This window comes from Malus domestica, chromosome 13 (genome assembly GCF_042453785.1).
Source record: "Malus domestica chromosome 13, GDT2T_hap1".
Lineage (NCBI taxonomy): Eukaryota > Viridiplantae > Streptophyta > Magnoliopsida > Rosales > Rosaceae > Malus > Malus domestica.
Genome location: NC_091673.1, coordinates 31054139 through 31065521, shown reverse-complemented (window position 1 = coordinate 31065521; position 11383 = coordinate 31054139). Strand labels below are relative to the sequence as shown.

Genomic DNA, 11383 nt, shown 5'->3' with positions numbered 1-11383 from the left:
TTATGCTCAAGTAGTTCTCCAATATTGATGATCGATTTTTTCTAAATTATTCAGTAGCCATGGCATTTGGTTGCACCAAAAGTATCCTTACATGTTAACCTTCTATAGTATCTAGATGAATTTAAACAAGTAAGAACCCATTAAGCTCTATGGAAATCATTGGAAAATCACACAAACCCTAATTGCATGGCATCTACAAATAGGTGTTTATGGTATCAATTGCAAGAAGCTAAACTCAAGTTAAGTATGCCATCTACTCTAACTTGAATCAAGTTAACTTAACTAAAACTTAGATGGTGATTAAGCATGTAAATAAAAATCAAGCGCATTACGAATAGCAAAAGATACTCAATATGGAATATAAAATTGATAATAACAATGCCACAAGACAATTAAGTATTCATGATCAGACTACATCATTGCCCTAGCAAAGGAAAAAAAAACTCTTCCTTCTTGTGCCGCAACCTCTGCCAATATGATATGTTTTGGTGGCTATTGGTGGCTTTCTCTATCAAACAAGGATAGTGAATCTCCTTATAAAACCCACGGAAAGGGCAAGAAAATCCTAACTAAACCCCACTAAAATCATAATCTTAATGGACTTTATGTCCTTATTAAAGAAACGAAAAATAAATGAAAGTAATAAAAGCTAGAAATTAAGTTCTCTCCTAAAATCCATTGAATAGCATTCCTATGTCCATTTGAGTTCCAAAACTGTTGTGGTTTAATCTTCTTATAGTAATGCATATACCTTGGCGCAGTTAATTAGCCCCGTACATCACTGGAATTACTTAGACACCTAAAAAGCTCGTTTTCCACCTCTTGTTCATGTAACTCCGGAGGACAATGCCTACAAAACAAAACAATATAATTTAATGCATTTAACCCTTTCGTATATACAAAATCCATGATTTAAAAGCCAAAGTGGAGTTAGGAATGTAGAGAATCAATTTATACTAGTTCGAGGGCCAATAGTTGTTGGAGACGGCTGAAAAAATGATTTGATGTGGCTTGAAAGCCACAATTCTTTTGCCAGAATCTATGGAAAAGCTTCCCGTGAGTTGTCACTGTACCAACAATCATGAAGACATACACTTATACTCAGAAGTTAAGTCATAACAACAAAAGGGAGAGAAATTGAGGGTTCCCAATCCTCACTTTAGTCGGAAAAACATAGATTTCGCTAGAGGAGACAGTGAACAGTGGTAGTGGCTATTGTGCCGCACAAGGCTTCGTGTCTGGGTTTGAGTTCGTGAGTCCGTGCTTGTTTCTGGTTTCACGGCCAAGAGACGAGGTGATGTTTTGGGTTTGTGGTGGTGATTCTCGTCGGAGTGGCGAGTTGGTGGTAGTGATGGTCTCGGTTTGCAGATAAGAAGAGAGTTTGATAAAGAGAAAGTTAAATAGGGAGAGTTTATGAGAGAGGAATAAGAAAGTGAAAAGAGGAATAGAGGATTGAGGTGGCAACAAAGGAGAGAAGGCTCGATAAGTTGAGACACGGTAGAGATAAGAGGGAGAGGTGGAGTGGCGTGTGGGCCCCAGTTGGCACACAACCCAAAGCCATAAAAGATAAAAAAAAATATCTCCTGCAATGTGAAATTACTCAATTACCCTAGGCGTTCTGTGCTTCGTAAAATCTTCGTTGTAACTCTGATTTCGTTTTACGCCTATGCATTCATATCGTCAAGTGCTCCGAGAGTATTGTGTGTGTGTCTTTGGGACAAGCCCAAACAATAACTAATTAGGCACGAGACCTAATTAATAAAATACTTACGAAAATGGGTCTACTTGCCCACTTGCTTAACGAACCCAACGAATAAGCCATTGATAGTACAATCTGCAACCCGCAATACCAACAACTCACTATTGTCTCGATAAACAAGTAATGGATTCCCAAGAAGGAAAAATTACCATTTTGCTCCTCATTGAGAAATGTGCATAAATTGTTCGATTTACACCTCCTTCACGCTCACATGTTCATAAGAAAACGTGTTACCTAGAAAGAAGTGCAAGGGATAAAGAGTGATAAGGACTCAAATGTCCATGTAGGATTTTCAATTAGTTTTTCAGGGGCATTATCGTAATTTTCCAAGGTTAGGGAATAAAATAATATTAAATTCGGACAGGATGTCACAATGTACCCTCCTTATAGAAATTTCATCCTCAAAATTTTACATCATACTAGATCTTCCTCAAAGAATAAGTATGAAAATAAGGAGATCATGTGTCAACATGTCTTCTCGAATATAGTGAGAAACCATGTCGAGAAGACTAAAAGAACACTCAAGAATTTGAGGGCCAAAACAAATCCATCAAATTTAAGGTACAAAATAACTAGATTGAATGCATATTCCTAATGCACAACCAAGATACTACATGATGGTGCAATCGTAGGCATAGATTTGTTTCTTCCATCGCTGCTGCCTAAAATTTAGCCCAATTTGAGTGAAAATGTATTTGAGAAGTTTGTGAGGTTGGTAAAGATTTTGAAACACTTCTCCATGCTCGCAATTTAAAGGGCATGTATATGTTTCCTTTGATCTTCTTGAATTAAGTCGATCCGAAGGTCACAGATTAAGAGGGTGTGTATAAGGTAAAATGGAGTGTGTGGATAGCACACCCCAATATACACACACACATACATGCCCTTTAAGAAAAGGGATCCCCATTTTATTCAAACAATGGAGATTAGTTGTGGGACTCACTCCACATTGAACTTCAACGATCCAAATCGTCTATTTTGTAAGTCTCGATTCATAGATCATCCTTACAAAAATTCAATTCAATCCGAAATTATTTGCCTATTCAATTATCATGATGAAATTTAAATGTTTTTCTTAGAACAAAGTGTTCATCAGTTTCTTTGAACTCAATTAGATGCCTCAAATATTTCCGATTTGGCTAATATTTTGTTAGGATGATCTATGAGTTTCAACTTGAAAAATAGATAGCTCAAATTGTTAAAGTTCGATGTGGTGGGGGCTTCACAACTAATCCCCATCTTTATAAAAAAAAATAGAGATCCCTTCCCTTAAATGTCTCCTATATGAAATGAAAACTTACGCAAAGTAGATGCTTGTGTGAGTGGAAGTTAGCCAGTTGTTTATCTGCATGATCGCTAGTTGTGAAGTCTTTTTTGAAAATTGTGCATGCTAGCCAGTTGTGTGTGTGCATGCTAGCTAGTTGTCGAGTCTTTTTAAGGGAATATACATGATAACTAATTCTTTTATCACGTGTGCCAATTTTGATGTCTTTTTCATAGCATGGGCATACTATATGTGTATATGCACATTCTCTGTGTATTTTAAGTTATTCAACAGAAAATAAATAAAATGATTGATTGAAAAAGGTTGAGGAAAGTAACAAAGTGAAATCTGAACCTTTCTTCAAGGAGAAATCCAATAAATTATACAAAGCTTCAGTTTTCTAACTGCTTACCTGAAATCGTGGCTAGAATACATTATTACTACCTCATCATCAAGTACAGACTTTGCAGCTCGCAAGGCAGCACTCTTCCTTAGCAGACTTCGAAGAGAAGGGCTGGTATCAGCATCTAGTGGATTATCAACTGCTGCACATAATGCAAATAGCCACAGGCAATCATTCCTTGACAGAGTGATCATGTCCTCTACCACTTTTATGCGTTTCTCAACATCAACACTTAGAGCTACAGAGTCCTTTTTTAAGATCACCGGCAACAAAGGGCTGGAACTTTGACTCGCATAAGGCTTGGGACTTAAGTTCTCAGCAGGCAGTGAGGCATTACTACCTATATTAGTTGACGGGGATGGCTGATCTATGGAGCTCCCAACGATGGAACAGCCATGAGGCCAGTGGAAGTCAACTTCCTTGGATTCTACATTAGCAAACTTTTCAAATTTTCCATAAGACGTGCTTGCATTAGAACTGTGACAACCCGTCCCTAATTTTCCTATGTAATTTCTCCCCGAGTATGTGTATTGACGATTATGCCCTTATCGGCAAGTAACGTGGACTTATTCTTATCGCTTTCCTTTTTATTTCTCACTATCACATTTAAATTGTACACGCTAGTACGAGTATTCATAAATTTTAAAGTGTAAAATATCTACTTCGGATAGATTTCAATTTCCTTTTTACTGTAGGAAATTTAAAAACCTATCCTTGGATTCCTTTTTAAATCCTACCCGTGCACCCTTCCTTCATCATTCAGTCTCACCTATCCCATCTTTTATGTATGTTCTGTCCCCCTCTATCAGAAAAAGCAAAGAAAATTTGAAAACCTCTCTCTCTTCTTTCTCTCTCTCTCGTGAACTCTCTCTTCCTCTGCAACTCCATGAGCGAGCTCCAAAGCTGGTAGATTGAACAAACAAACTACATCATCATACTCATCTCAGTTCCAAGATCACAACCATGTCCTTGAAATCTGGTGTGGACGAGTTTTGACTCACCAACTCAGAAGGTCGACTCGGCGAGTTGGACATATCGATTTTCAGGCCATGCATGGCTTAGGTAAGCCTTGAGAAACCCTTAGAACCTTCATTTCACTTCTACGGGTTGTTATTGATCCTTTGTTTGTGTTTTGAACGTGTGGTTTTACCCAAAAACTCAAGAAGAAGGAGAACCTGCCATTTTTCCCTCAAGAACCGTGGCCATTTGGTCACTTTCAAAACATTTTCTGGTCAACCTCGACCACAACTGGACTTTTTCTAGGTACAAACTTGTTCTTTACATTCCTAACTTCAAAATGGCTACGATTTAGAAATCAACTCTGGAAGTTAGGAAGAAAATTTCAGTTTCTGAAAAATTTGTAACCGTGGTCGTTTGGCCACTTTCAAGCCAAATTTCCGTTTAACTCAGACCATATTCGAACTTTCTGTAAATTGGGATTGGTAGATCACATTCCTAGCTTTAATTTGGCTTTGTAGAAGTGAATTTGGTTGACAATCGAGCTCATTATGGGTTCTGGAAGTTGGGCAAAAAATTTGCAAAACTGCAGATTTTCGCGAAGAAGGCGAGTACAGTGTACTCGCGGGGGCGCGTGGGCGTGCGTGGACAGACCTTTAGGTGGCGCGTGGGGGCACGTCCGGCCTCCGACCGGCGTGTGGTTGACACGTGTGTGTTCGTGTCGTCGAGTAGATCGATTTCATATATTTATACCCTAGGTTTGAGCAAAGTATGGGGGTTTTATTTAGGTTTCCGTTATGTGCTTTAATTAATGTTATTTAGTTATTTCACATATAAGGGAAACTTATTTCGAGGACTTTCGAGGCTAGGCTAGGCTTGGGGGCTACGGCCCAGCGACATACTTGTGAGTGGGCAGTTGTTTATACCTATATATATATATAGTTTCCATAAATGCGTATTTACTCCACTTTTACGCCTAACTTGCCTAGTATCATTATTGTGTTATAAATTGTGATAAATGCTGCTATATGGTTGTGATATTACTGTCATGGCATTCATACATACTTGTGTACATGCTCATCTTGCTGCACCCGGTGTTAGTACTCGCTCTAGGGCCAGGGCCAGTCCTTCACGTGTATATTCACATCCGCACCGTTCGCTCACCTTGGATCCAAGTTTAGGTGCCAGTCTTGTTGGGTAGATTGCATTAGGCGATCCAACTTGTATGTGATGTGCTTTTGCACCAGTCTTCACGTGATTGTAGTACTAGAGCATATTGATTACACCCAATCCTATTCGTGTCAGAAACCATCTGTTCGAACTTGTGTGTCAGCTTAGATGGATGAGCACTTAGTTATACTTGATTATCACATCATTACTACTGTGGCATATGATACATCATTTACTTGGCATATTTCTGATTATATGGCTGATATATTGGATCTCATACTTACGTAGTATGTTTTGAGGAAACTATACTTGTTTTACGGCGAGGGATTAGTATATTCAAAGATAAAGGTTTTCTTATAAGCATTGTTTTGCTAACCCACTCAACTTTGTTTTTCGCCCCTCCAGGACCTAGATAGCTATACTCTCTGTGGCACTCAAGGAATCACGGCAGTTCTGACATTTCCTTCTGTTTAGACGTACGAACTTATTACTATTATGTAATAAGTGTACTTTGGTTCCTTTGACTACTCTTTCGTAGTCTCACTGTCTATTATGCTCTAAATAATTGTAGTGGGTTCAACCCACGAATTGCGCACTCTTTCACTGTTTAGTTCTAATTAGTTTTAATTTTATTCACTTTGTGCATCACTCACCCTTATGGTTACGTCACCTCACGGTGACGGCTAGCATGCTTCGACCTTTCTAGGTCGGGGTGTGTCAAGAGCCCTCAAAATGAGACAAAGCCTGAGATTAAGATAAAACTAGAAGTCAGAAAATGAAGTCAACTCTCATTTAAGCAAAGGCATTACCTTTCCGCGTTAAGATCCCTAGTTTATCAAACGTTTTCAAATCTTTTTTCAATATAAATAACTTTAAGAAAGCACGGTTCTTGGCTTTGAAAACGACTATTGAAAAAGATAAAAGAATTGCAAAATGTTCACCTTCCTTCCAGCTTTATGATGCATTTACCCTAAACACATTCTTCCAAAGAAGAAACATGTGACTAAAATAAAATTTGTCCTAAAAGCAGGCGTCACTAAAATGTATTCCCTACCCTGCACACTCATAACGATTTTGGCCCCAGGTTGAGTCTATAACGAAACTAGAAACATCATGTGCCAGCAAAAGGGAGAAATTTTCAAAGATATTTATCAACTTATAACAAAGAAGGTACAGAAGGCGGAATAAGATTTCCATGAGAAAGGATTGCAACTGTTAGATTCAAGAATAAGGGAAAGCAGAGATAAGAGAGCTGCCCAACTTTTAATCAGTTTCTGTGTAATAGTTCTCGTACGGGAAGTGAACGAAGAAAAATCAGGAGGGGAACATACCAGCCTTAGCTCTGTAAACTCAGCAAGAGATGCATCCTCCCACTGTTTCAGGGACATCAATTCGTCTGGACACTTAGCAATCTCAGGAATCTTGGGCATATAAGCACTCTGATCCTTGTTAAATTTGCTTCTATTCTATCAACCTTGGCTATCTTCACGTTGGGAATTTGGTTAGCTTCCTACCTAAGAAAGAGAGAGAAATAACATCAGCAAAATTCTATCACTTTCAAACTTAATATATCTTTAACAATTAGAACTCACAAAAAGATTCAATAGTTTCATCTTCATCAAGTCTTTCGAATGGGTCAAAGTTTCAGTTTATAGAGGCTTCTTTATGGTTCAATGCCATCTAGACAATTCATGACAGCCAAACGTTAGCAAGTTTTGGCAAAACCTCTCAGTGGGGCACATGACTAACTATAGTTTAGTTGGTAATCAGTAAACTAATGACTAATGAACGATGCACCGCATTTTTAATGATTTAACCAATAGGTGAACGGGCTTTTATATTAATCCCTCCCTAGTTGTCAATCTGCCTTTGTATTTAAGGTCATGAATTACTCTCACTTTTATTCCTAATGTTTTGCTAAGACCTCTTCTGGTGCAACCCATGTACGCTACAATAACAATGTACGTGATATCCCACAAGGATTGACAAACAAGAGCAAGTCCCCATACTACAAGTCAGCTCCGTAAAGAAAGAAAAAAGCAACCAATACATGTTGGTGTATTTCATTAATATATATATATATATATATATATATATATATATATATGTTGAAGTGTTGAAGTGTATTTTGGCCTCTAGAGTCCGCTACCATGTTCTTTAGGGATAGCTATAGGCACTAGAGTAATTAGTCTTCTTTCCTTGATTTAAGGGATGTGATTGATTGGTGAGCTACCATGTTCTCTAGGTATAGCTCTAGGCACTAAAGTAATTAGTTTTCTTTCCTATCTCTCTTTCTTCCCACTCTTTCTTCTCATATATAGCTGGACTCCTTGTACATTAAACTCATGAAATACATTACAAATTAAAGCCATAATTTCTATGATATATATATGGTGTTGCTTGCATGTATAATGGGAGAAAGGCTGCAGTGATGTGCCTTTTGGCTGCAGTGTCATGCCTTTTTTCTTTCCATTTGGCGTGTCTCTTAGATTGAAGAAGAATGGCTGCAGTTGCTGTGTAGCAATAGGATTGCATTTTTTCGGAAAATGAAAGGATGCAGCAGGTTGTCTTTTCAGAAAATGAAAGGATGCAGCATGTTGTCTTTTTAGAAAAATGAAAGGATGCATCAGGGTACGACTTTGATTAAAAAATACATTCATTCGGTGGTAATGATGAAGGAAAGAACATGACTTTTTATATGCACACTTAGATCCATCTTCAAAGGGTTCCATAGTATCTATATATAGCCCATGTTGGCTGCATATTTGGATATATACAATTCTTCAAACAATATTTTCTTATCCTCTTTCTCTCCATCAAAATCATACAGTTTCCTTTTAGAAGATTTTAAGGGAATTTCAGTTCTTGCTAAACTAAAATTCCAAACTTTGTTGTATCCTGGAAGTGATTTGCTTTAGACCCGTTAGCAAACTCATATTAGAGTGGGGGAAAATATCACTTTAAGGAAAACGTATTAACGTGCCTCATAGTCATTTTTCTGTCAAATTCTCAACCTTATTCTAACAATCTTAAAGTGATATTCGCAATGGAGAAGATGTCCAAAACTATGGCTTTGTCTGCAATGAACGACGGTGCTTTCTGGAAACTCGACAAGTTGGATGGAACCAATTTCATGCGTTGGAAGGACAAAATACACTGGATGCTAACGACCTTGAAAATTGCATGTGTTCTTGATCCAAATATGCAGCGAATTCCTGAACCTAACGATGCAGATACTGAACAAATTATTGCCAGCCGAAAGAAGCGTGAAGACGATGAATTGATGTGCAAAGGACATATCCTCAATACTTTGTCGGATCGGCTCTACAATTTATTTTCTACAACTCAATCTCCAAGGGAAATCTGAAATGCTCTTGAAGAGAAGTATACATCGGAGAAAAAAAGTACCGATAAATTTATCATGTTTAAGTTCTATGAATTCACTATGACTGATGGCAAATCCATTGTGGACCAAGTTCAAGATTTATTACTTTTGGTCACAAAGCTTCGCGAAGTCAAAATAATTGTTCCGGATCCATTACAAGTAGGGGCTATCATGTCAAAATTACCCCCTGGTTCGAACAATTATAGAAAAAAGCTTTTGCATATGGCAGAAGATATAAGTCTCCAAGATCTCTTGAAGGGGATCCAACTTGAAGAGGAAACTCGAAAATGAGAAAAATATTTTTCCTCACAAGACTTCACTAAGATTAATTATGTTGAAATGAGCAATAGTAAGTTCAAAAAGAACTTGGAAGCGAATAACCTAGGAAAAATGCAACTTGCCACCATTGTGGAAAGAAAGGGCACTTTATTTGTGATTGCAGGTTCAAGAAAAATGAGGACGTTAAATTAAATAAGCAAATATGGTAGAGGAAACTCATACTGAAGATATAATCGCTATGGTGTCTGAAATGCAAATTGGCATGATCACTGAATTGAACATGGTTGCAACCGTTAAATCTTCTGACTGGTGGCTTGATTCTGGTGCTACCATACATATTTGCAATGATAGAGCACAATTCAAGATCTACAAAATTGAAGAGGATGGTCAAGAAGTACTTATGGGCAATCACAATGCTGCTAAGGTTCTTGGAAAAGGGACTGTTGAACTACAATTCACTTCTGGAAAAACAATGACTTTGACAAATGTTTTTCATGTCCCAGACATTAAGAAAAATCTTGTATATGCAAATCTACTGTGTAAAAGTGGTATTAAAGTGGTGTTGGAAGCTGACAAATTTATAATGTCAAAGAATGGTGTATTTGTTGGCAAGGGTTATTCATTTGATGGAATGTTTAAACTCAGTATCAATAAAGTGAATTCTTTTGTTTATATTGTTGACTCTTCTTCTACTTTATGGCATTCTCGTTTAGCACATTTGAATTATAAATCTTTAAAATATTTGTCTAAACATTGTTTAATTTCTTGTAAAGATGTTACATTTAAAAATTGTGAAATCTGCACACAAGCTAAAATTACAAAGAAACCTTTTCAAAAAGTAGAAAGAAATACTGAAATATTAGATTTAGTTCATTCTGATATATGTGAGTTTAATGGTGTTTTCACTAGAGGAGGAAAACGCTACTTTATTACTTTCATTGATGACTGTTCTAGATTTACTAATGTTTATTTAATGTCTAATAAAGATGAAGCTTTTGGGATTTTCAAACGATATAAGGCTGAGTTTGAAAACCAAAAGGAAATGAAAGAATAGGACACTCTTTGTTTTGTGAAGAACATGGAATTATTTATCAGAAAACTGCACCTTACACTCCACAACAAAATGGTTAAGCAGAAATAAAGAATAGGATACTCACTGATATGATTAATTCAATGATCATAAGTGCAAATGTTCCTACATATTTATGGGGTGAAACTCTTCTTGCAGCATGCCATATACAAAATAGAATTAACTCTAAGAAAACTCATGTGTCACCATATGAAGTATGGAAGGGCAGAAAGCCAAATTTGGATTATTTAAGAGTTTGGGGGTGTTTGTCCTTTTATAGGTCTCATGACCCTAAAAGATCCAAATTAGGTCCTAGAGGCATAAAAAGTATTTTTGTGGGATGATAGGAGCATATTTATGCGCCTTAGTTAGCTAGTTCTTATGCATTTTCGTTACGTTTTCTTAGTTCAAGTAGTCTTTTAAGCTAGTTTCATGTGTTTTCAGGTTTTAAGGGCATATTACATAAAAGGATGCAATTTGGAGCTTTTTGGAGCAAAAGTGAGCTTGGATTGAATAGCACATGCTTGGAACAAAAGGTTTGGACGAAATTGAAGATTTGAAGATTTGAGGATTCCTAGTCCAAGAAGGAGTCCTAATTGAAGAAGGATTCCTAATCAACGAGGGATTCCTAGTTGAAGATGGATTCCTAGAAGAATGAAGATTCCTACTCAAACAAGGTTTCCTAATTGAAGTAGGAAAGTTAAGCCTAGAAGTTGCTATTTTGGGTTGATCTTTCCTAAACCTAAATGGCCTTAAGTTTCAGCAAAATTAGAAGGTTCCTAAGCGTTGGAAGACACAAAGAAAGGTTGGAGAGCATTTCCTTATCCTTGCCGTTGGTTAGGGCCTATTTCCTCTTGGTTTTGGGTTTCTAGAAGCCCTATCCTTATTCCTTAATCCATGCCGCACCTATACCTGATCTAGAACCTTTTGCCTTGCCTTGCAAGGCATTCTAGAAGCCTTATCGTCCTTATCCCTTATCTGCCGCACCTTTTAACTTGTTTCCTTATGGATTATGATTTCCTAAGCCTTTTTCCTTGTGGATTTGGGTTATCCAAGTCCATATCTGATTACCCTAGGGTTTTAGGTGCCTATATATA

The 11383-nt window shown here is 37.2% G+C and overlaps 1 protein-coding gene and 1 long non-coding RNA gene across 2 annotated transcripts; both read right to left on the bottom strand.

The window, feature by feature from the left end:
* Positions 1-335: 335 nt before the first annotated feature.
* On the bottom strand, positions 336-1459 carry LOC103417521 (uncharacterized). The gene is made up of 3 exons (XR_526554.4): positions 1159-1459; positions 958-1067; positions 336-850 (listed from the first exon to the last, which is right to left on the bottom strand). It is a non-coding gene; the product is annotated as an uncharacterized lncRNA (long non-coding RNA).
* Positions 1460-3431: 1972 nt separating this feature from the next.
* On the bottom strand, positions 3432-6983 carry LOC139190934 (uncharacterized). Its single transcript, XM_070811424.1, has 2 exons — positions 6885-6983; positions 3432-3866 (listed from the first exon to the last, which is right to left on the bottom strand). Exons 1-2 carry the CDS (start codon positions 6981-6983, stop codon positions 3432-3434), a joined length of 534 nt encoding a protein of 177 aa, XP_070667525.1.
* Positions 6984-11383: the final 4400 nt, after the last annotated feature.

Bases quoted from the DNA above. Each gene is read 5' to 3' on its own strand.
- LOC139190934 (XM_070811424.1), bottom strand. From the start codon at position 6,983: ATGCCCAAGATTCCTGAGATTGCTAAGTGTCCAGACGAATTGATGTCC. The intron at 3,867-6,884 runs GTATGTTCCCCT...AAATTTGAAAAG, and splicing joins AGTTTACAGAGCTAAGGCTG to TTTGCTAATGTAGAATCCAA.